Here is a 26,063-nt window from a genome sequence, read left to right on the forward strand (position 1 = left end):
CATGGTTGATTATCTGGGAAAAAAGAATTAAGGCAGATCTGATGGACAAGTGGAGAAAAGTCAAGATTAGGTACCTAGAAAAACATATATGTAAGTAAAACATAACACTAAATATTCAATACATGCTAGGTGCTGTTCTAAATGGTTTCGTGAGTACACATTTATTAATCCTTCTTGTTTTATGTAGAGGAGGGCAACAGAAGTATAGAGAAAGTTAGTTTCTCAAAATCACAGACTTGGTAAGCAGCAGAGCAAGGATGCGTGCGGTTCCTGGGTCTAGCTCCAAAGTCTCTACCCCTAACAATCAGAATGTACTGCCTCTTCGGGAAAAGGGGATGGGATTGAAAAACCAAAAGTTAACAAGAAAGAAACGCCATCATTATAACCTATGTGGCTATGCAATGAGTAATTTTTACTAGCAGTAATTACATTTATGTTGATTGTTAGTTTTATGAAAAATATGGTATAATTAGTTGGCAAGAGCAAACAGAGGTGTTCAGTAGTACGCTTTCAGCCCACAAGGAACATAAAAGACAATATATAATAAATCTGTTGGGGGAGCATTGTGTATTTTCCTCAGTTCTTGTCCCCGCAGCAACAAAGAATTGAAGGGCAGAGACACAGCAGTGAAGCAGAGTAAAAGTTTTATTTAAAGCTACTTAGAGAGAAAAGTGCAGCAAGCAACCTCAGGGAGGAGAGGTGCCTTGAAAGGTTTAAGTTTTATTGAAAGAGAGAAAGTCTACACACTTATAAAGTGTGGGTGACCTCAGAGAGAGGAGCGCTGAAAGATTGGGAAAAAGTTAAAGTAATGCACTTAGTATGGGCCACCTCAGAGAGAGGAGAGCCTTGAAAGGTTTAGGGTCTGGGGTTTTACAGGCGGTTGAGGATTTTCAGAAAAGTGACAAAGGGCCAGGTGCAGATGGGCCAAACTGTCCCAGAATGTTCATCTTTGATAAGACATTAAGTTTTTTTTTTTAACTCAACACAAGAAATATACTACTTTGATTCCTTTCCAGGATATCAGCTTCTGTCTGGAAGCATATTAATCAAGACTGCCTGCTTTGCCTCCAGTGTGGGCTGAGCCACTGACCGTTTGATTAAAATGCTATCTCAGCTTTAAGAGAGAATTCTTCCTGAATGAGCTGGGCCTTTGAGCAGGTGCTAAACTAAATCTTACAATGGTTCTAACTGACACAGTGAAAACACAGGCTATGTTGAGACACTTTTCCTTATCTGGGGAGTATTCAAACCTCTAGGCCAAGTTGCTCCTGGCCTTCGAGCTTTTTATTTTTAACTGGTTAATTCTTTGAGTCCCTTCTAGTGGATTTACTGGCCTTATTCTCTTTCCATCCTGCTCATATCTATTTTCCTGCCTAACAAATCTAGTTAACAAATCAGGAAATAATAACAAAATAACATTATTTGAAAATGTTGAGATCATAGGGGAAAACTGCTAAAATAATGGAAGGTGGTTGCCTCTGGGGAGGGGACTGAAAGGTAGAGTGGGGGGTGGGGAAGAGATGCCATTTTTCATTTTATGTCTTGTAGTATTTGGGACATTTAAAAAACATTGCTCATATATTAATGCAATAGACATAAAGGAGAATGTAATTACCAGAAAAGGGGTGGGGGCACTACAGGGCTCCATTATTTTTTAGCTGGAGACCCAAATTAGTTTCTAAATGAATACTTTGCTGTTTACTGGTAACTGAAATTTAAAAAACTTCTACTACTAGATTGAGATCACTAGAGACTTTATAAGTAAAGATTAGAGGGACTTCTTTTAGATTAAAAAACCAACAGCATACATCACTTGGGTTTTTTTTTTTTTAAGCTGAGAAAGTTTGAGGGAGTAAGAATAATTTTATTTGCTTTTAAACCATTATTGAACTGGAAATAAAACTTGTGCTCATCCCAAACAGGGGAGTCAGCTAAGAGAGATGACTGCAGAAAGCCAGACATTCAAAGGAAGGGAAAGCAGCAGGGTGGAAGCTGAAGGTGTCTGAATTCATTGAAGGTAAAAAAAGTGGGTCTCCCTGATCATGTTTTCTTCTTTAATAACATGTGCATACCAACCACTATTTTCAGTTCAGTGAGTAGTGTTTTAAAATTCAACATTGACTTCTCCTTCCTAAAAAGGAAAAAACAAAACAAAACACAAATTCTGGAGGGGAAAAAAGCACATTTAAGCTGTTTTTTAATAATATGTCATAAAAGGAGCTAATTCAGTTAATTTGAGGAAATTTTTGTGGGGGAAATATTTTACATGGTCTGCCAAGATCTACAGTGTCACTGAAACAGATCTATCACTGTCTGTTCCTGAAAAGTCCACATCAAAAGAGATGGTCTGTAAAACTACTTACATGTTAGGAACACTGCATACAACCATCTTCCTTAAAAAAGTCTGTATTTTAAATTAAGGTACCACTGTTTATGGTATGTCTGCTGACATTACCTCCATCCTTGTTAATTAACCTCAGATGCAAAAGATGCTACCAACCAGACTTTAAATAGTAACTGCAGCCCTCAGAGCCAGAAAGGTGGTAAACCTCCACACAGGCCATATTCCTTTGAGATCTTCCAACAGGGAGAGGGGAGTCAGCTTGCATAGCTTATTTTTAACATCTTTTCAACTTCTTTATTAATATCAGCCAGGGCTACAATTTAGTCAATGCTTAAGGCCAGGCTCTGTACCATATGATCTGTACTGGTGAGTTTATCTTATCTTTGGAGAATGTACTATTAGCTCTATTTTGCAGATGATAAAACGGAGACTCAGAGGTCACACTTGGTTGAGTTAAAATTTGCAACTTCCTAGCTCCTGAAGTTCAGGCTTCCACTAGTGCCTTTCTGTAACTTGGGGCACAATCTACAAATCCTTGGGTTATTAACACTTGTGTTCTCTCTCTCTGCCAGGCTGACAATTGATATAGTCACAAAACCATTGCACACTGGCATGGATTTGGCAAAAAGAGGTCAGTATTCAGGGCCAGGGGCCTGATCCTACTACCAGCTCTGCCTCTAACCCAGGAGGCCTGATCCTACGACCAGGTCTGTGGTCCCTGATGAGGGTTTTTGCCTTCCCACCCCATTTCCCTAAGAGGTTGGAGGCCTCTCACTCCAGGCAGCTCAAACATAAGTAGATGCCACACATTCCCTGGAAGTTTCAGGTTCTTCCCAGCCAGGAGTAAACTCTGGGTGCCCAGCTAGTCTCCCCAGGGAAGAAGAGGGCCCAACCTGACTGCAGCAGCCAGTAAGGAAGTTCACTGGAAAGTCAGTCTCTTTGGGATCCTCTGCTTCTGATGAGTCAGGCCACCACAAAGCAGGCGGCTGCCTTACTCTCATACTGTTAGGGCTGTTTTTTTTTTTTAATTGGTTACAATCAACTCTCATTATTTTCCATGGCTGAGTAGGGCCTGCTCCATTATTTCTCTTCTAAACGCCAGCATCTGAGAGTCAAGCAGATCCTTTGCAGTTCATAACCTGAGGACTGATTCCCAAGCGACTTTCCTGAGCATTCAGCTCCTGAACTGCCCAACAGACACTCCTTTGCCAAAGGCTATTTCTGGGAGTCCAGTTGATGCCAGGATGCCGGGGTTCTTGTTCACGGAGCCGTAGAATGAACTTTGCAAACACTCAAAGTAGGAGAGCAAGTAAAAGGTTTTTATTTTAGAGATAAAGTAAGAGGAAAGAGCTCCTGGCTCACACTGGGAGAGGACAAGAATGTCTGGGGTGGTGCGTTATCTAGGGGACTTACAGGAGGTTGAGAGATAAATGTCCAGGGATGCAGACCTGTCAGATGGTCCCAAAATGTTTATTTTTGAAGAGACATTAAGTTCATATCAGTGGATTATTCTGCAAAGTTAGCATAACACAGGAAATTTGCTGCTCTGATTCCTTCCCAGGATAGCAGTTTTTTGATCTGGGAGCAAATTAAGACTGCCTTGTTTCCAAGATGGGCTGAGTTATTGTTTGTTTGTTAAAGAGTATGTTAGGAGACTTACTTTAACTAACTGGGTTTTAAAATGCAATCTTATCCTTAAGATGGAATTCTTCCTGTTTTTACTATGTTTATGATCAGGCTTGCTTGCTAAATCAATTGCCCAGGTTGCAAATCACTTGATTAGGGAAAAGCAGCCCCTGGGTAAAGTCAAAAAAATGAGCTGGGCCTTTAGCATGCTAAAGTAAATCTTACAGTAGCATGATTTAATTGACACAATAAAGGCATGGGCTATACTGAGGTATTTTCTTATCTGGGGGATATTTAAAACATTCCAGGCCAAGTTACTCCTGGCTTTTTAGTTTTACTTTGCTTAATTGTTTAATGCAGAGTTTTGGTAGGGCTTTCTCTGCACAATGTTACATTGTTCTGACTGTGATTAACCTGCTTTGCATTTTTCCGGAGGCTCTCACTCTACTCATCTAAACCCATGGTCCCTGTCTCAGTTACAACAGGCAAGCGTTTCATCAAGCTGAGAGGATCAAACACATGGATTCCAGTCCCAGTTTGGCTTCTTCAGCTTTGCTGTCAAGCTTTGGGCAAGTTATTTAACCTGTCTGGGTTTCAGTTGCCTCATTTCTAAAATGGGTACAGTAATGCTTATTTTAAAGAGTAAAAGGGCTTGGCGCAAAGTTCGCGAGCACTAACCAATTCCTCATCTTGGGGAAGAGTCTTTGAGAAGAGCTGATTTGCGTAGAAAGAAAAACCAGAGGCGCACACTGTCTTCTGCATGGAACAAGTAATTATTGGGGACCCCTTTTTAGTGTGAGGTCCGGTGAGAGGAAGCAAACTAAGTCTCTGTGCTCTCAAGCGGGTGGTTGGGGAGTGGGGAGGAGGAGAGGCTGGGAAATAGATCGCTATCGGGGAAGTGGGGAAGGGGCTCTCACCGGATCCCCCTAAGTGCCCCTAAAGGTAACATGGGGGCAGAACAGCCAAGTGCCCAGGGATTCGAGGAAGGTTGGGCAAAGGCGACTTACCCCAAAGTTGAGGATTTTTCTTGGCAGATGAAGGAGGTAAAGGGATTTCAGAAACAGATTCCGTGGATACACCAGCTGGCGCGAGGCAGAGCGCGTGCCAGCACCCTGCGTCCTCGCTGCGCTGGTTTAGGGCAGGACACTCGGCAATCGCCCATTAAAGACTAAGCTTTACTGGGGTCGGCAACCAGCTTTTTCACCGGAGCCGAGGATCAGAGAGGCGCGGCAACCTCCCTCGGCGAGGGCCCAGCACCGCAGGCCGGTTCCGGAGGCCGGGAGCGCAGGGCCGCACAGTCCCGGCGCGTACTTCGGAACCCAGCACCGCACCGGGAACTAATCACCGCCGCGCCGCCGCCTGACGCCAGCGGAAGTGCGAGCCCCGGGCTATCCTGCTCCCCCGCGGAGCCCCCGGGAAGGGGCGGGCACGCCTCCAGGGGGCGGGGCTGCGGCGGAGGGGCGGGGCGGGGCTTGGCGGGGGTTGTTTTTACCCAGGCCACGGTGCCTGGCGTTCTGCAGGAGCTGCTTCGCGTGGAGACGTGAGGTGGTGCGGACAGGGTCTCTCGCGGCGCAAGGGAACCAGGACGACCGGAGGGGAGCAGGGAGCGGGCGAGCGAGCCCATAGCCATCAGCCCCCGCAATGTCAGCGCAATGCTGTGCAGGCCAGGTGAGCCGGGCGGGCGCCGCGCTAGGGGCGGCCGATCGCGCGACGGGGCTGGGAGTCCAGGTACCGCGGGTTTCGCCGGGTGCGCGCCCAGCTCCGCGGCCGAAATTGGGCCGGGGAATCGGTCGCCTGGGGTTGACTCCGCGCCGCCTGAGTGAGTGCCTCGGGCCCAAGCGCGGCGCTCAGCCGTAGGGGAAAGCTTGTGCCGCGGGCGGGCTGCAGGGGACACGGGGAAGCCCCAGAGGGGATCCCGAGATCTTCCTTCCAGGCTTAGGGACTTCGCTTAGGGCGGGGCTGGCGGGGAATTCTCGAGCGAAGAAACCCGGCTGCTACTGGAGCGTGTTGCCTCCTTTCCAGAGCAAGTGTGTGTGTGTGTGTGTGTGTTGCTGAGCTCCGTAGCTACCCGGTGAACCCAGGAAAAGACATGGGACAACGTGTCCTTTCCCAAGCCCTGGACGAAACTCGGGTCATATGGCCCAGGTCTGTTGCGCATGGCATCTCACAAGGCTATAACATTAGTTCTGTACCTTCGGGAGCGTCTCAAAGCCTGGTTCCCAAACTACTGTGCTCAGCTATGGGCGCAGGGAAAGCTCAGTCTTGCTTCCTGAGTTTCCTGAGACGACCTCTGGCTGGACGCAAAACCCGGCTGCCTGGGTCGAGCGCAAGCCTTCCCGTCACTTTTTTCTGATCTTGCCCGTACCTGTTTTGTAACTCTCTCGCTTGTTAAACTCAGGATATCTTAAAACATGCATGTCCTCTTGGGATAGGCGACTCTTTCTGCTTAGCAGCATATCGGGGCGGAATTAGTAGGTTTTAACCCTTTAATGCTAATTCCACTCTTCCTGCAGAGTAAGAAAAGGCGAAGTATGTAAAGCCTTCCAGACGGCGAGCTCCCTCCTCCCTATCAAAATTGATTTTCAGCATTTCTTTACAGGGTTTTAATGGTGTGTGTTTTCAAATAAATCTGACTTCGGGGAGCATTCAAGGATGTTCTTGCTTCCAAATACGTTCAGCCTTACGACAATCGAGGCAGCCCCTAAGGGATGCTGGAGTTAGCTGTGGGTTTCTGTAACTGGCTAATTATACTGGTAGATAATCCATTCTCTTCCAGTAGCCATGTGAAGTTATCGCTTGGTCTTTGAGGTCTCTCTCATACTGTACTTGGCATGCATTCAAGTTGGGCTTTTCAGAAATTAGGAAATTGAGGATTTTGACCTGAGGAGTAGTGACTTGCCTTGAGTCAGGCAAGGAGAGAGAGAGAGACGCCTTACCAGGGCTTTTGAGACCAAGGTAGGACCAGAAAAGACTATTTTCTGAATGTCCTGAATATCAAGAAAGCTTTGCAAATCTTTCATTGTTACTGTTTTAAGATACTTTCCAATTTGATGCAACACTTAATGACATATTTAGGGGTATCTGACCTCCTCTAGGTCTTGAGGCTTTCTGTAGCACTAAGTGGCTAATTTAGGGCTCTGAAAATGATTGTCAGTAGTCAAGTGGGTCTTGTAAAAGAATTATTGGTATGGTTGATACTTCGGCAGTATTTTGGGAAGAACCAAATCTTGGCCATTCATCACAGGAAAGTTAACTTCTGCTTTCTCAGGATTGCCTGAGGCCTTGCTGGTGGGTCGCAGTGCAATTTGAGGGGGTGCTGACCCTGATTCCTTATGGGTGGGGTAGTTAAGAATTTTACATTAAAGAAAACACCATCAGAGGCTGTTTATATACATTTTTTTTTTGAGTACCTAAAAACTCCTTTTACTCACAGCACTTATGACTTAAAATGTATGTGGTTTTTTTCCCACACCAACCAATTCCCCAGCAATCTGGATGCCAACAGGATGTACAATTAAGTTCAGTTCTGACACCAGCTACCTGGAGTTAGTATCCCACAGGAGTAAAGGCTGAGTCCCACAGGGTATCCGCTTGAAAGGAGTCTGTCTCATCTAGTAGTAGGTGTGAGAGCGCCCCCAGCTGGCCTCCCAACTCCACTTCAGTGAGGTTTCTCTTGATTTTCATATTACATTTGAGATGCTGATTACAAATTAAATGGAGCTGGCAAGTCACCAGTTGGATATTTTAAGCTGGGAGAGGTTTGAGGTTGGAGCTAGAAATTTTGGTGACTTTAAGCAAGAACAGTGTGTTACCCAGAGAAAAGCCTAGGCTTTGGACTTAGGTCTGGGTTTGGGAAATCAGGGCAAGAAGGGCTGGTGTGACTGTGCACATGTTAGTTACCCTCTGTTAACCTCAGTTTTCCTCAACTGTAACATGGGTGTGACAATTCTTCCTAAGGTTTTTATGAGGATCACGTGTGATAACAGATGTAAAGTATCTAGGACAGGGTTTGGCTTACAGTAAGGAACCCCTGAAACTTTAGTCTCCAGGTCATCTTATTTAATTTTTGCATTGATTCTGGTACACGTTTAGATTTTGCTTAGGCTGTTGGCCTAATGGTTGGCCAGAATGGGTGCTGCAGAGATTACAGGGGAGGTCACTCAGACACTTTCTGGTTACCCAGCATTGTCGCAAGCCCCTCAGGGTGATAAACAAAAGAGCTTGCTTCCTTGCTCTCTTGGAATTTTTTTTTAAATTTTTCATTAAGGTATGATCAATACACACTCTTATGAAGGTTTCACATGAAAAAACAATGTGGTTACTACATTCACCCATATTATCAAGTCCCCACCCATACCCCAATGCAGTCACTGTCCATCAGTGCAGCAAGTTGCCAGAGATCCACTATGTCCCTTCTCGGTGATAGACTGTTCTCCCCATGATCTCCCACACGATGTGTACTAAACATAATACCCCTCAGTCCCCTTCTCCCTCCCTCCCACACCCCTCCCCTTTGGTAACCACTAGTCCATTCTTGGAGTCTCTGAGTCTGCTGTCATTTTGTCCCTTCAGTTTTGCCTCATTGTTATACTCCACAAATGAGGGAAATTGTTTGGCATTTGTCTTTCTCCGCCTGGCTTATTTCACTGAACATAATGTCCTCCAGCTCCATCCATGTTGTTGCAAATGGTAGGATTTGTTTCTTTCTTATGACTGAATAGTATTCCATTGTATATATGTGCCACCACATCTTCTTTATCCATTCATCTACAGATGGACACTTAGGTTGCTTCCATATCTTGGCTATTGTAAAAAGTGCTGCCATGAACATCGGGGTGCATATGTCTTTTTGAATCTGAGAAGTTGTGTTCTTTGGGTATATTCCAAGGAGTGGGATTCTGGGGTCAAATGGTATTTCTATTTTTAGTTTTTTGAGGAACCTCCATATTGCTTTCCACAGTGGTAGAACTAGCTTACATTCCCACCAGCAGTGTAGGAGGGTTCCCCTTTCTCCACATCCTTGCCAACATTTGCTGTTCTTAGTCTTTTCTATGCTGGCCATCCTTACTGGTGTGAGGTGATATCTCATTGTGGTTTTAATTTTCATTTCCCTGATGATTAGTGATGTGGAGCATCTTTTCATGTGTCTGTTGGCCATCTGAATTTCTTCTTTGGAGAACTGTCTCTTCATATCCTCTGCCCATTTGTTAATCGGGTTATTTGCTTTTTGGGTGCTGAGGTGTGTAAGTTCTTCATATATTTTGGATGTTAACCCCTTGTTGGATATGTCATTTACAAATATATTCTCCCATACTGTAGGATGCCTTTTTGTTTTATTGATGATGTCCTTTGCCGTACAAAAACTTTTTAGTTTGATGTAGTCCCATGAATTCATTTTTGCTTTTGTTTCCCTTTCTCGAGGAGATGGGTTCAGGAAGCAGTTGCTCATGCTTATATTCAGGAGATATTTGCCTATGTTGTCTTCTAAGAGTTTTATGGTTTCATGACTTACATTCAAGTCTTTAATCCATTTCGAGTTTACTTTTGTGTATGGGGTTAAACAATAATCCAGTTTCATTTCTTGCAACTCTCTTGGAATTTAAGGGCTAGCTGAGGGTGGAATTGCGGGGAAAGCTTGCTACAGAAAATGACCATACACACTGTCAGAAGTGAAATGAGATGTGTAATTGAAAAAAAGACAACCCTTGAAGGCAGCTTGAGAGTAAGGGTTGGCAAAGCTTATTCCATGCAAGTATAAACATTAATGATAGCAAGATTTTTTCATGTCTACAGTGTGCTGTTTTTACCTACATTATATCATTCATTTGTCACAACAACCTTGTGGGATGGGTAATGTTCTAATTGACCTCCTTTTGCAGGTGAGGTGACTGAAGTACAGAAAAATAAATTAATGTGAATGATGTTACATGGTGGTGGAGCCAGGCCTTGCATACTTACACCTGACTCAGTTGGAGCTCTTTAACTGCAAGACTTACTGTTCCTTATTATTCTTATAATACTTGGAGTGGGTCTTCCTCATCATGGCATCTGATCACCTAAATTGTGGCTTAAAACAGGCACAACATCCATGAAAACCTCTTTAAAAAGTAAATTACACACCACGTAAGAGTTGTGATTTCTCTGAAATGTCCTTCATTCTTATAAATCTAAATATCAACTTTTAAGGCCAAGCCCAGGAAGTCTTTCCGTAGTAATGATCTTCCCCCTTGTTTGGGGAGTTCTCTCAGAACTTGTACTTAGACCCGTCCACACAGACTTGGTCATCAGATGCACAGGAATTGTTTCCTGGCTACTGCTGTATGTGTTTCCTTTCCTCTACAGAGCACACACTGTGACCTAGCTGAACCCCTGTGGAGCTTTGGTTACAAAAACTCTTTACCCCCACAGCTCTTTGTTTACAGTGACTGAAAATGTTAGGTCCTCGTTATAAAGTGTTGCTTCCACTGTTGGAAGAGATCCAGGCACAAAAGTTCATTCTATCCATGACTGATGCCTTTTTGAACACTTTGAGGGTATTTGTGAAACATGGGAAAAACATCACACACATCCCCCAGAGAGAACCATATTTTGATACTTTTATAATCAAGGCACTCATTTAATATGTATGATTTTTACTTTGCAAAATGGAGATTTATGTTAGAGGATCATAGTTCATCTTACTCTTTGTGCTGAGTAATGGGGTGACCAAGGAAGTTTTTAACATGCACCTGCCACTCCTTTGCAGCATTAATGTTCTCTGGGCTTACATTCAGATGTAGGTAGTCTTCCACCTTTAAACATGCCAATTTCTCCAGAGGCGTTAAAGTTAAATGAGTGGAAGTCAGTTAATAGGCTTATGTGTTAATAGGTTTGTGTGTGTTTCTATTCCCAAAAGACCAAAAATAATGAAGAAAACGCATAATTACATTGCCTTTAGATGCCATCACCTACAATGTATTTCAGTCATTTTCAACATCTTTGTAAGAGTATTCTTTTTTAACAGTTCCCTTAACTTTGATCTTTCTCTCTTTGTAGTTATTTATAAAGATACCATCTGTTTAGGTGGTATTCAAGTCACCAGTTTTCCTGCTGTGTGAAGATGTCCATCTCTGTTTCAGTTACATTAAGCTTGAATACTGCACTGCTTATCACTGTAAAGAAGTTTTTATAAAACGCAGGGAAAAAGCAGTTATAGGCCTACGTAATTGCTCTCCCACACTGACAGAGTGGTGATTTGGCTGTTGGCTAACACAGCTCACTGGTGAGCTGATACAGAAAGAATGATTTGGAGATGGCTTTGTGTAGATAGTTCATAGGTTCAGGTTTTTGGAAAGGTAAGTCTCTCACTTGCCTTGAGCAGCAGTAAAGGGAGTGAAGGTTGCTCGTTCAGATTTGTTTTCATGGGCTGCTTTATAGCTGACCTGGGCAGGCTGACAAATAGTTTAGGGCTGCGGCTGGGCTGAGTGGGATGACTTGGCTGGGAAGGCTGAAAGGGGGAGGACCTGTAAGGAGTTAAAGTCAGCCTCTGACTCACATCTCTGCTAATGAGATAAAAGACATTGCCCTCTCCCACATTGCTTGCTTCAGCCCAGTTTTCTGTATAAATACCACCTGTAGATTCCCCACAGATAACGGATATCTGGGATTGAGTCGATGAGATTAGAAGCTTATATTTCAGTTTCCTGGTGAGACACTAGGGACCATGGGTTTAGGTAGAGTAGGGTGAGGGCCTCCGGAAAAAAGGCAACACAAGATAATTACAGACAAAACAATGTAACAATGTTCAAAGAAGTCCCTATGGAAACTGTATTAAACATTATGCAGAATCAGAGTCACAGTTCTCTAGGGTAAAGATACCAGACTAGGACTATAGACATCCTTCAGTGAGATCAGTTAAAACTCAAAAGGCAGGAGCATCTTGGCCTAGAATGTTTAAATGTTCCCCAGATAAGGACAGGTGTCCCAGCATAACCTGTGACTTTATTGTATCAACTAGATCATGACACTGTAAAATTTACCTTAGCCTTCTAAAAAGCTCAGCTTATTTTTAACTGTACCTATATGCTGTATTTCCTTCTCTGATCCTAATCAAGTAACCTTCAACCTAAGCAAAAGATTAATTTAGTAAGCAAGCCCAGCTATAAACAGCCCAAAAAGTTAAGAAGTAAGATTCTTAACACACTCTTTAGCAAACAGGCAACAACCCAGCCCATCTTGGGGGCAGGGCAGGCAGTCTTAATTGATATGCTCCCAGAGGGAAGCTGTTATCCTGAGAAGGAATCAGAGCAGCAAATTTCTTCTATTACTCATCAAAAATGAGCATTCTGAAACCACTCAATAAGTCTGCACCCTTAGCCCTTTACCCCCATTCCTGAAAATCCTCAACTCACTATAAATCCCCCAGACAACGCACGACCACGGGATCTCTTGTCCCCTCCTGGCGTGAGCCGGAAGCCCGGTCCTTTCACTTTATCTCTAAATAAAAGCCTCTGCCTTGCTCTCCTACCTTGAGTGTTTGTGAAGTTCATTCTTCTGCTCCGTGAACAAGAACTCCAGTATCACCAAGAGTTTGAATGTAAATTGCCATTTAGAAGCCTCAGAAAGGGTAGAGCAATAGTGACAGCATTGTCTGCTGTATTTCTGAGCAGTACTGTGGCCAGTTCATGTATGATAATTTGACATTAAAAACGAAGTCCTCATGTAAGATGGTATGGCTGCAATTCCATTTTTACCTTTGATTAAGCTCTTTTCAGTACCTTTAATTATAGTGAATATTCATTACATGTTGCTGTTGTCAGTTGAACTTAAGGTTAAGATTGGATGTTGAGAACAATATTAATCACTTACTAATGTAAACCACTGTGGTTGTCCCTAACAATCAGGAACTCCAAGTAGTCCAAAGTAATCCTTTGCAACCCCAGTTAAAATGTATTTTAAAACATTTACAGTGGGGATACCCTCTTACCTCCTAACTTGTGTATTAATGGTATTTTAAAAGATTTCAGAAAATAATCTGGGAGTCAGTGTAGTGTGTATGTAGGATATTCAAATGGTGGGTTGGTTTGATTACATAAAACATCTGTTTGAATTTTGAAATACAATTTTACTTTTGGCTTTTCTTATGTAGTTTACCTTCTGAGATTAAAGTTGGGCTGATGTTTAAGGAAAGCAGCTGTTATGGAAAAACTTAGAGTGGGTTTTTATCACAGAATAAATTTTGAAACAACTTGTGGGTTTAAAGTAAGGTTACAGTATATAGTGATTAGGCAGCACTTTCCCACCTCATGAAAACTGTCTAGTCAAAACAAAAGTAGGAGAAACACATAGTACACACAACCCCTTAAATCTTATTTATGCAGATTTAGCTAGGAGAAATGGAAAAATCAGACTTCTGTTTGTTTATCATTTTATAAACTGGCCAACTGTGCTTTGAAACAAAGCCCATGAGGTCTTTATGGGACTTACTTTCCAGTTTTTTGTTCTCGCATTATATCTCAGTAATGTAATGGAGCTGAGCCTGCCAATGCTCTGATCCTTAGCGTGTGTGGTTCACCAAAACTGGGGAAGAAGTCAGCCTTTTGTTCTGGACTCCATGCTCACTGAACTCCTCCACTGCTGGTCTCAGAAACAATGGCAGTATTTTGTAACCACAGTATGAAAGTGTGTTCTGTAATAGGATTCTCTATTAATATGAATTTTCTTAGGCTTTGTAGAATTATTTCTAAGGCTCCTAGAGCATCACTGATTTATTTCATTTGCTGTTTAAAAACAAAAAGCTAACAACCCCTAAAGCATATGTCAGATGATAAATATTCACTGGGTACCTAGCGTAATGTAATTCAGAGGCAGTAGCTAAACCTGCTTTCATGCTTGGGAGCAACTAGTGAATTAATAGATTTCCTTAGCATAAGATTTCTCCTGGGGCAAAACTTCTTCCACAGACCTGGATTGAGGCTTGTGTATCTCAGTTTCGGACCTTCATGCCTGGGAAAGGGGAAGAAGCAGGGTGTCCTTTAGCAGGGGACATTTCCCTGGGAGTAATTGAGCCTGGAAGCATGTAGAGAGCTGAGTCCCCAGGGATGGGCTATAAGGATTGCTTGCAACCTTCTAGTTACACACACTGTGTGTCTGTGTGTAATTTGAACACTTTTCCTAAAAGAGGGTCTTAACTATTTCTCAATTCTCAAAGGAATCTTATGACCTCAATCAAAGATGTTAAATTGAGACTGGAAAGAACAATTGATACATCTCCATTTAAAAGGCAGATATCCCCTGTAGCAAACATGGAAAGAAAGAAAATAAGTGAGGATACAGACTGCCTGTGGAGAAAAGAGCCTGAGGGGTAGGGGGTGTGAGATGAGCTTTGTCAGCTGACACCTGGAAATTAGTAAGGGGATCTGGCAGGTTTTGGCAGCCTTGGTTTTCAGGGAGCAGAAGCTAGGATGCTGTGGGTTGGGAGTACTGTGGGGCTGAGGAACTACAGCCAAGGAGGGTCCGCTGTTATCCAGGAAAGTAGGTTATATCTTTTAAGACCTGTGGCATTGGATACGGAGACCCGTGGCGGGTGGGAGATGTGGGGTTTTAGTGAAGTGTGTTTTGAGTTGATTTATGGAGGGATCTGAATAGGTTACCAAGGCGAAGGAGCAGCAAGTTACAGCCTGAGCATCTTGGTGCTGGTCCTCGATGGATGCTGAAGAGGCTTGGACACTTCCTGTCTCCAAATTGCTGGGTGCTGAAGTTCCTTTACTCTTAAATTCTCCAGTAACCTGTTCAGATTTAGTCTGTAGCTGGAGGTAGCCTCCATCCCCTTGATTTAAACATTTTTTCCTCTTTCAGCTGGCTACCCTGTTTTTTCTACTGAATATGATCTACTAGGATTTTATTATTGGAAAATTCTGGAGAGGCAAGTCTAGTTGTGGAGAGATCCAGGTTTTGTTATTTGTGTGATGATTTTTCAGGCAGATTGTGAAATTAGAGAAACTTTAAAAGGTAGCATTTTTAATTAACCATCTGAGGTTTAGTTTTTATTTTGTAAATTAAGGTCTCATCGATACACAATCTTATGAAGGTTTCACATAAGCAACATTGTGGTTACTACATTCACCCATATTATCTAGTTGCCCCCACACTCTGCTGAAGTCATGGTTCATCAGTGTAGTAAAGTGCCACAGAGTCACTAGTTGTCTTCTCTGTGCTACACTGTCTTACCCATGAATCCCCCACATACTATGTGTGCCAATCATAGTACCCCGCAATCCCCTTCTCCCTCCCTCTCCACCCTCCCCACCCCCTTCCCTTTGGTAACCGCCAGTCCCTTCTGTGAGTCTCTTGCTGTTTTCTTCTTTTAGTTTTGCTTTGTTGTTACACTCCACAAATGAGTAAATCATTTGGTACTTGTCTTTCTCTACTTAGCGTATTTCACTGAACATAATACCCTCTAGCTCCATCCATGTTGTGGCAAATGGTAGGATTTGTTCTCTTCTTACGGCTAAATAATATTCCATTGTGTATTTGTACCATGTCGTCTTTTATCCATTCATCTACTGATGGACACTTAGGTTGCTTCCATATCTTGGCTTTTGTAAATAGTGCTGTGATAAACAGGAGTGCATATGTCTTTTTGAACCTGAGAAGTTATATTCTTTGGGTAAATTCCAAGCAGTGGGATTCCGGGGTCAAATGGTATTTCCGTTTTTAGTTTTTTGAGGAGCCTCCATATTGCTTTCCACAATGGTGTAGGAGGGTTCCCCTTTCTCCACATCCTCGACAGCATTTGTTGTTCTTAGTCTTTTTGATGCTGGCTATCCTAACTGATGTGAGGTGATATCTCATTGTGGTTTGAATTTTTTTTTTTTTTTTTCTTTGGCATATCTTCTTGTAGAGTACTTCAGCATGAATAGGTTTTAAGCTACTACTTAAATTGCGCACACACATTAACATAATAGGAGTATAGTTACATAACCAAAGCATATCTGTAGTTACCAGCCATCTCCAGTGAAACCAAGAAATCCAGTTAGGCACCTTAGGCATTTGTGAAAACTTATCTATGACATGGTGGATATTGTCCAACTGAACTTGAACAGTCTGAGAGAAATCAGACAAATTAAAACAACCCATTCCTGGGGACTGTTCACATGCCATATGTTCTTTTAACAGTAAATAGTCTGTAGTTGTAAGACTTTGGAGCGCCACAATTTGCATTTCTCCAAATTCTTGGTTGAGTTCCAACAGTATAGATCCAGTCAAATTTGTTGTTTTACTGTATGCACAGGCCAGTTTAGATATCTCCTTCCTCATTCCCATGGCAAGTCCAGGAACGGGTGGGATGAGTGCATCTACAGCTGTAGCAGTGCGTGGATCTTTGTTGGGGTTTTTTGATGATCATCTTCTGGCATGAGTCTTCCAGAGAGTGCTGATGTTGGAAGTTCTTTTTCATATCGTATCTTAGTTCATTTTTGGGGTAGCCCAATTAGGCTTTGATCCTCTGTATAAACACAAACAGACCCTTTGCCTACACTTTTATATGCCCTTTATACGCTTGTGTAGAACTCGTTGGAGGTTACCACACAGGAACTGCCCTTTTTTTTTTTTTTTTTTTCTTTGTTTTTGGTATCACTAATCTACACTTACATGACAAATATTATGCTTACTAGGCTCTCCCCTATACCAGGTCTCCCCTATAAACCCCTTTACAGTCATTGTCCATCAGCATAGCAAAATGTTGTAGAATCACTACTTGCCTTCTCTGTGTTGTACAGCCCTCCCTTTTCTCCTACCCCCCCTTGCATGTTAATCTTAATGCCCCCCTACTTCTCCCCCCCTTATCCCTCCCTACCCACCCATCCTCCCCAGTCCCTTTCCCTTTGGTACCTGTTAGTCCATTCTTGAGTTCTGTGATTCTGCTGCTGTTTTGTTCCTTCAGTTTTTCCTTTGTTCTTATATTCCACAGATAAGTGAAATCATTTGGTATTTCTCTTTCTCCGCTTGGCTTGTTTCACTGAGCATAATACCCTCCAGCTCCATCCATGTTGCTGCAAATGATTGGATTTGCCCTTTTCTTATGGCTGAGTAGTATTCCATTGTGTATATGTACCACATCTTTATCCATTCATCTATTGATGGACATTTAGGTTGCTTCCAATTCTTGGCTATTGTAAATAGTGCTGCAATAAACATAGGGGTGCATCTGTCTTTCTCAAACTTGATTGCTGCGTTCTTAGGGTAAATTCCTAGGAGTGCAATTCCTGGGTCAAATGGTAAGTCTGTTTTGAGCATTTTGATGTACCTCCATACTGCTTTCCACAATGGTTGAACTAACTTACATTCCCACCAGCAGTGTAGGAGGGTTCCCCTTTCTCCACAGCCTCGCCAACATTTGTTGTTGTTTGTCTTTTGGATGGCAGCCATCCTTACTGGTGTGAGGTGATACCTCATTGTAGTTTTAATTTGCATTTCTTTGATAATTAGCGATGTGGAGCATCTTTTCATGTGTCTGTTGGCCATCTGTATTTCTTTTTTGGAGAACTGTGTGTTCAGTTCCTCTGCCCATTTTTTAATTGGGTTATTTGTTTTTTGTTTGTTGAGGCGTGAGAGCTCCTTATATATTCTGGACGTCAAGCCTTTATCAGATGTGTCATTTTCAAATATATTCTCCCATACTGTAGGAATCCTTCTTGTTCTATTGATGGTGTCTTTTGCTGTACAGAAGCTTTTCAGCTTAATATAGTCCCACTTGTTCATTTTTGCTGTTGTTTTCCTTGCCCGGGGAGATATGTTCAAGAAGAGGTCACTCATGTTTATGTCTAAGAGGTTTGTGCCTATGTTTTCTTCCAAGAGTTTAATGGTTTCATGGCTTACATTCAGGTCTTTGATCCATTTTGAGTTTACTTTTGTATATGGGGTTAGACTATGGTCCAGTTTCATTCTCCTACATGTAGCTGTCCAGTTTTGCCAGCACCACCTGTTGAAGAGACTGTCATTTCGCCATTGTATGTCCATGGCTCCTTTATCAAATATTAATTGACCATATATGTCTGGGTTAATGTCTGGATTCTCTAGTCTGTTCCATTGGTCTGTGGCTCTGCTCTTGTGCCAGTACCAAATTGTCTTGATTACTATGGCTTTATAGTAGAGCTTGAAGTTGGGGAGTGAGATCCCCCCTACTTTATTCTTCTTTCTCAGGATTGCTTTGGCTATTCGGGGTCTTTTGTGTTTCCATATGAATTTTTGAATTATTTGTTCCAGTTCATTGAGGAATGTTGCTGGTAGTTTCATAGGGATTGCATCAAATCTGTATATTGCTTTGGGCAGGATGGCCATTTTGACGATATTAATTCTTCCTAGCCACGAGCATGGGATGAGTTTCCATCTGTTAGTGTCCCCTTTAATTTCTCTTAAGAGTGACTTGTAATTTTCAGAGTATAAGTCTTTCACTTCTTTGGTTAGGTTTATCCCTAGGTATTTTATTTTTTTTGATGCAATTGTGAATGGAGTTGTTTTCCTGATTTCTCTTTCTGTTGGTTCATTGTTAGTATACAGGAAAGCCACAGATTTCTGTGTGTTGATTTTGTATCCTGCAACTTTGCTGTATTCCGATATCAGTTCTAGTAGTTTTGGGGTGGAGTCTTTAGGGTTTTTTATGTACAGTATCATGTCATCTGCAAATAGTGACAGTTTAACTTCTTCTTTACCAATCTGGATTCCTTGTATTTCTTTATTTTGTCTGATTGCCGTGGCTAGGACCTCCAGTACTATGTTAAATAACAGTGGAGAGAGTGGGCATCCCTGTCTAGTTCCTCATCTCAGAGGAAATGCTTTCAGCTTCTCGCTGTTCAATATAATGTTGGCTGTGGGTTTATCATAGATGGCCTTTATTATGTTGAGGTACTTGCCCTCTATTCCCATTTTGCTGAGAGTTTTTAACATGAATGGATGTTGAACTTTGTCAAATGCTTTTTCAGCATCTATGGAGATGATCATGTGGTTTTTGTCTTTCTTTTTGTTGATGTGGTGGATGATGTTGATGGACTTTCGAATGTTGTACCATCCTTGCATCCCTGGGATGAATCCCACTTGGTCATGTTGTATGATCCTTTTGATGTATTTTTGAATTCAGTTTGCTAATATTTTGTTGAGTATTTTTGCATCTACGTTCATCAGGGATATTGGTCTGTAGTTTTCTTTTTTGGTGGGGTCTTTGCCTGGTTTTGGTATTAGGGTGATGTTAGCTTCATAGAATGAGTTTGGGAGTATCCCCTTCTCCTCTATTTTTTGGAAAACTCTAAGGAGAATGGGTATTATGTCTTCCCTGTATGTCTGATAAAATTCCGAGGTAAATCCATCTGGCCCGGGAGTTTTGTTCTTTGGTAGTTTTTGGATTACCGCTTCAATTTCGTTGCTGGTAATTGGTCTGTTTAGCTTTTCTGTTTCTTCCTGGGTCAATCTTGGAAGGTTATATTTTTCTAGGAAGTTGTCCATTTCTCCTAGGTTTCCCAGCTTGTTAGCATATAGGTTTTCATAGTATTCTCCAAGAATTCTTTGCATTTCTGTGGGGTCCGTCGTGATTTTTCCTTTCTCGTTTCTGATACTGTTGATTTGTGTTGACTCTCTTTTCTTCTTAATAAGTCTGGCTAGAGGCTTATCTATTTTGTTTATTTTCTCAAAGAACCAGCTCTTTGTTTCATTGATTTTTGCTATTGTTTTATTCTTCTCAATTTTATTTATTTCTTCTCTGATCTTTATTATGTCCCTCCTTCTGCTGACCTTAGGCCTCATCTGTTCTTCTTTTTCCAATTTCGATAATTGTGACATTAGACCATTCATTTGGGATTGCTCTTCCTTTTTTAAATATGCTTGGATTGCTATATACTTTCCTGTTAAGACTGCTTTTGCTGCGTCCCACAGAAGTTGGGGCTTAGTGTTGTTGTTGTCATTTGTTTCCATATATTGCTGGATCTCCATTTTGATTTGGTCATTGATCCATTGATTATTTAGGAGCGTGTTGTTAAGCCTCCATGTGTTTGTGAGCCTCTTTGCTTTCTTTGTACAGTTTATTTCTAGTTTTATGCCTTTGTGGTCTGAAAAGTTGGTTGGTAGGATTTCAATCTTTTGGAATTTTCTGAGGCTCTTTTTGTGGCCTAGTATGTGGTCTATTCTGGAGAATGTTCCATGTGCACTTGAGAAGAATGTATATCCCGCTGCTTTTGGATGTAGAGTTCTATAGATGTCTATTAGGTCCATCTGCTCTACTGTGTTGTTCAGTGCTTCCGTGTCCTTACTTATTTTCTGCCCAGTGGATCTATCCTTTGGGGTGAGTGGTGTGTTGAAGTCTCCTAGAATGAATGCATTGCAGTCTATATCCCCCTTTAGTTCTGTTAGTATTTGTTTCACATATGCTGGTGCTCCTGTGTTGGGTGCATATATATTTAGAATGGTTATATCCTCTTGTTGGACTGAGCCCTTTATCATTATGTAGTGTCTTTCTTTATCTCTTGTTACTTTCTTTGTTTTGAAGTCTATTTTGTCTGATATTAGTACTGCAACCCCTGCTTTCTTCTCACTGTTGTTTGCTTGAAATATGTTTTTCCATCCCTTGACTTTTAGTCTGTACATGTCTTTGGGTTTGAGGTGAGTTTCTTGTAAGCAGCATATAGATGGGTCTTGCTTTTTTATCCATTCTGTTACTCTGTGTCTTTTGATTGGTGCATTCAACCCATTAACATTTAGGGTGACTATTGAAAGATATGTACTTATTGCCATTGCAGGCTTTAAATTCGTGGTTACCAAAGGTTCAAGGTTAGCCTCTTTAGTATCTTACTGCCTAACTTAGCTCGCTTATTGAGCTGTTATATACACTGTCTGGAGATTCTTTTCTTCTCTCCCTTCTTGTTCCTCCTCCTCGATTCTTCATATGTTGGGTGTTTTGTGCTGTGCTCTTTCTAGGAGTGCTCCCATCTAGAGCAGTCCCTGTAAGATGTTCTGTAGTGGTGGTTTGTGGCAAGCAAATTCCCTCAGGTTTTGTTTGTCTGGGAATTGTTTAATCCCACCGTCATATTTGAATGATAGTCGTGCTGGATACAGTATCCTTGGTTCAAGGCCCTTCTGTTTCATTGTATTAAATATATCATGCCATTCTCTTCTGGCCTGTAGGGTTTCTGTTGAGAAATCTGACGTTAGCCTGATGGGTTTCCCTTTATAGGTGACCTTTTTCTCTCTAGCTGCCTTTAACACTCTTTCCTTGTCCTTGATCTTTGCCATTTTAATTATTATATGTCTTGGTGTTGTCCTTCTTGGATCCTTTCTGTTGGGGGTTCTGTGTATTTCCGTGGTCTGTTCGATTACTTCCTCCCCCAGTGTGGGGAAGTTTTCAGCAATTATTTCTTCTAAGATACTTTCCATCTCTTTTCCTCTCTCTTCTTCTTCTGGGACCCCTATAATACGGATATTGTTCCTTTTGGATTGGTCACACAGTTCTCTTAACATTGTTTCATTCCTGGAGATCCTTTTGTCTCTCTCTATGTCAGCTTCTATGCGTTCCTGTTCTCTGATTTCAATTCCATCAATGGCCTCTTGCATCCTATCCATTCTGCTTATAAACCCTTCCAGAGTTTGTTTCATTTCTGCGATCTCCTTTCTGGCATCTGTGATCTCTTTCCGGACTTCATCCCATTTTTCTTGCGTATTTCTCTGCATCTCTGTCAGCATGTTTATGATTCTTATTTTGAATTCTTTGTCAGGAAGACTGGTTAGGTCTGTCTCCTTCTCTGGTGTTGTCTCTGTGATCTTTGTCTGCCTGTAGCTTTGCCTTTTCATGTTGATAGGAATAGTCTGCAGAGCTGGGACGAGTGACGGCTGGCTGGAAGGACTTCCTTTCTTGTTGGTTTGTGGCCCTCCTCTCCCCCTTCGCGAGGCGCTGGGTTCTCTCAGGTGCGGATGTGGTCTGGATATTGTCCTGTGTCCTCTGGTCTTTATTCTAGGAAGGGTTGTCTTTGTTATATTTTCATAGATATATGTTGTTTTGGGAGTAGATTTCCGCTGCTCTACTCACGCCGCCATCTTACGCCTCATTGTGGTTTTAATTTGCATTTCCCTGATGATTAGTGATGTAGAACATCTTTTCATGTGTCTGTTGGCCATCTGAATTTCTTCTTTGGAGAACTGTCTCTTCATATCCTTTGCCCATTTGTTAATCGGGTTATTTGCTTTTTGGGTGTTGAGGCATGTAAGTTCTCTATGTATTTTGGATGTTAACCCCTTGTCAGATATGTCATTTACAAATATATTCTCCCATACTGTACGATACCTTTTTGTTCTGTTGATGGTGTCCTTTGCCATACAGAAACTTTTTAGTTTGATGTAGTCCCATGAGTTTATTTTTGCTCTTGTTTCCGCTGCTTGAGGAGATGCGTTCAGGAAGAAGGAGATTTTTGCCTATGTTTTTTTCTAAGAGGTTTATGGTTTCATCAGGTCTTTGATCCATTTCGAGTTTACTTTTGTGTATGGGGTTAAACACTAATCCAGTTTCATTCTCTTGCATGTAGCTGTCCAGTTTTGCCAACACTAGCTGTTGAAGAGTCTGTCATTTCCCCATTGTATGTCCATGACTCCTTTATCGTATATTATTTGACCATATATGCTTGGGTTAATATCTGGGTGCTCTATTCTGTTCCATTGATCTATGGGTCTGTTCTTGTGCCAGTACCAGATTGTCTTGATTACTGTGGCTTTGTAGTAGAGTTTGAAGTCGGGGAGTGTAATCCCCCTGGTTTATTCTTCCTTCTCAGGATTGCTTTGGCTATTTGGGGTCTTTTGTGGTTCCATATGAATTTTAGAACTATTTTTTTCTAGTTCATTGAAGAATACTGTTGGTATTTTGATAGGAATTGCATTGAATCTGTAGATTGCTTTAGGCAGGATGGCCATTTTGACAATATTAATTCTTCCTATCCATGAGCATGGGATGTATTTCCATTTATTGTTGTCTTTAATTTCTCTCACGAGTGTTTTGTAGTTTTCAGAGTTATCGGTACTTCACTTCCTTGGTTACGTTTATTCCTAGGTATTTTATTCTTTTTGATGCAACTGTGAATGGAATTGTTTTCCTGATTTCTCTTTCTGCTAGTTCATCATTAGTATATAGGAGTGTAACAGATATCTGTGTATTGATTTTGTATCCTGCAACTTAGCTGAATTCAGTTATTAGTTCTAGTTGTTTTAGAGTGGATTCTTTAGGGTTTTTTTAATGTACAATATCATGTCATCTTCAAACTTTGACAGTTTCACTTACCAATCTGGTTACCTTTTATTTCTTTGTGTTGTCTGATTGCCATGGCAGGACTTCTAGTACTATGTCAAAAAGAAGTGGAGAGAGTGGGTGTCCTTGTCTTGTTCCCGATCTTAAAGGAAAAGCTATTAAGCTTCTCACTGTTAAGTATGATGTTGGCTGTGGGTTTGTTATATATGGCCTTTATTATGTTGAGGTACCTGCCCTCTATACCCAATTTTGTTGAGAGTTTTTATCATGAATGGATGTTGAATTTTGTCAGATGCTTTTTGAGCATTTATGGAGATGATCCTGTGATTTTTGTCCTCCTTTTTGTTGATGTGGTGGATGATGTTGATGGATTTTCAAATTTTGTACCATCCTTGCATCCCTAGAATAACTCCTACTTGATCATGATGGATGATCTTTTTTAATTCGATTTGCTAATATCTTGTTGAGGATTTTTGCATTTATATTCATCAGGGTCATTGGTCTGTTATTTTATTCTTTTGTGGTGTCTTTGTCTGGTTTTGGTATTAGAGTGATGCTGGCCTCATAGAATGAGTTTGGAAGTATTCCCTCCTCTTCTACTTTTTGGAAAACTTTAAGGAGGATTGGTATTAGATCTTCACCAAATGTTTGATAATATTCAGCAGTGAAGCCATCTGGTCCAGGACTTGTTCTTGGGTAGTTTTTTTATTACCAGTTCAATTTCATTGCTGATAATTGGTCTGTCCAGATTTTCTATTTCTTCCTGGGTCAGCCTTGGAAAGTTGTATTTTCCTAGAAAGTTGTCCATTTCTTCTAGGTTATCCAGTTTGTTAGCATATAATTTTTTTAAGTATTCTCTAATAATTTTTTCTGTTTCTGTTGTTTCCATAGTGATTTTTCCTTTCTCATTTCTGATTTTGTTTATGTGTAGACTCTCCTTTTTACTGGTAAGTCTGGGTATAGGTTTATCTATTTTGTTTATTTTCTCAAAGAACCAGCTTAGATGTGTTTTTAATGCCCCTCCTAAGTTTACATCTCATGTGTTTGAACCTCCAGTGTTGGGAGCTCACTACTGTTCCCAATTCTTTAGATGTCTGAGTCTTGTTTTCTTTGTTCTTTCAATGGGGGACATTTGTGTCTTGCCTCCTTTATATTATTGTGGAAAGGGACCAAAACAAGACCTTACTGAGACTGTTATATGTGAAGTGATGGTGCAGGTGTGTCAGGATTCAATGCAGGAAACTAAGACCACTCTAAGTATTTTAAGTAGAAGGGGATTGAATGTAGGGAATTAGCTGTTTGAGAAGTGAAAGAACCAGAGAGTCAGGGGGGCCACCCTTTGAACTTTTGGATTTCAGAACGCTCCAGCAGTAATCCAAGCATGGAAGTCAGAGCTGCTGTTACCACCATGGCTGCCCCTTGATACCCACATAGCTGGTGGCTTAATATGGGAGCCTCAGTTCTGGCTGTTGCAACCGCATGTCTATCATAGAACCTTGTTTGGCAGCAGACACAACAGCAGGAGGGTGGCTTTGTTTTTACCTTCCAAATATTGTGAGTGTTGCTAACTGTCGGGAAGTCCTTTGTAGAAATCTGTTACTTATATCAATATAACATTTTCTAAGTAACAATATGCTTATTAGTACATGTCCTATCAATCATTCCTCATAAAAGTAATTTATGTTCTTTTTTCATTTTATATTGACTGTAGCCAGGAATTTATCAATTTTATAGAAAAAATATTTTTCATTGTCAGTTTCCTATTATATTGATTTCTGCTCCTTATTATTTCCCTTTTTTACTTTAATCTGCCCTTCTACTGATTTTTTTTAAAAGGCAGAGCTTAAACCATTATTTTAAGTCTTTTTTCTCTAAGTAAAACAATACTTTGTGCCCTACACATTTTGATATGCTCTGTTTTCATTATTCAGTTCAAAATATTTTGAGTTTTCCCTTGTGATGTCTAACCTGTGGGTTACTTAGAAGTATGTTGGTATTTTCCAAGTATTTGAGGATTTTCCAGGAGTATTTTTCTTTCAAATACTAATTTACTTTTGTGGTGATCAAAGAATGTGTTCTGTATGTATTTATTCCTTTTTCACCTATTGTTTCATGGCCCAGTATGGTATGGAATGTCTTGGTGAATGTTCTGTGTGCCCCTGCAAAATACTTATGTTCTATAGTTTTTGAGTACCAGGTTCAAGTTGGTTACAGGTACTGATTGTTGAAATCTCCTCCATCTTTACAGATTTCATTTTCAGGTGGGAGTCTAATTCTATCAATTACTGGGAGAAGGGTGTTAATTTGCCTTAATAGAGTTGTGTTTTTGTCTCTCTCTCATTAGTTCTGTCAATTTTTATTTAATATATTTTGAAGCTCTATTAGGTATTGAAGACACATTTAGGATTATTGTGTCTACATAATAAATTATTTTATGAAATCCTTTTTGTCTCTGGTAATGCTTTGTCTTCACATCTCTGATGGGCATATCAACCTTGTAGCTTTCAACCCACCTGTGTCTTATATTTAAAAGTGTATAGTCTTGTAAATAACATACTGTTGGGGCTTGATTTTGGTCCAATGTGATAGCCTCTGCCTTTTGTAAGTTTAGATCATTTACATTTAATGTAAATTTACATTAAATGAAAATTCATGTTTGAACTTAAGGCAAGTATTGTTGGTTATTTTCATTTCCCTTTGTTCTTATCTTTTTGGGGGGCATTAATGGAATATTTTTCAGTATTTTATATCCTTTATTGCCTTTTTGTTTCTTAAACTGTTGAAAGGGTGACACGATGTAGCACCTTGAAGAAGGGATAAGATTATTTCACCATTAGTGAT

At 41.1% G+C, this 26,063-nt stretch overlaps 1 protein-coding gene across 2 annotated transcripts in view; it reads left to right on the forward strand.

The window, feature by feature from the left end:
- Nucleotides 1-5,444: 5,444 nt before the first annotated feature.
- Nucleotides 5,445-26,063, forward strand: part of SERINC5 (serine incorporator 5) — a 119,568-nt gene continuing 98,949 nt past the window's right edge. Inside the window, exon 1 of one of the 2 annotated variants that reach the window (XM_036914168.2) lies at nt 5,445-5,638. In XM_036914168.2, the coding sequence (XP_036770063.1) occupies nt 5,612-5,638 (27 nt within the window). In that variant the 5' untranslated portion in view covers nt 5,445-5,611. The remainder of the gene's footprint in view (nt 5,639-26,063) is intronic. The other variant, XM_036914167.2, reaches the window with a different exon arrangement.

The sequence above is a fragment of the Manis pentadactyla genome, chromosome 2, assembly GCF_030020395.1.
Source record: "Manis pentadactyla isolate mManPen7 chromosome 2, mManPen7.hap1, whole genome shotgun sequence".
Lineage (NCBI taxonomy): Eukaryota > Metazoa > Chordata > Mammalia > Pholidota > Manidae > Manis > Manis pentadactyla.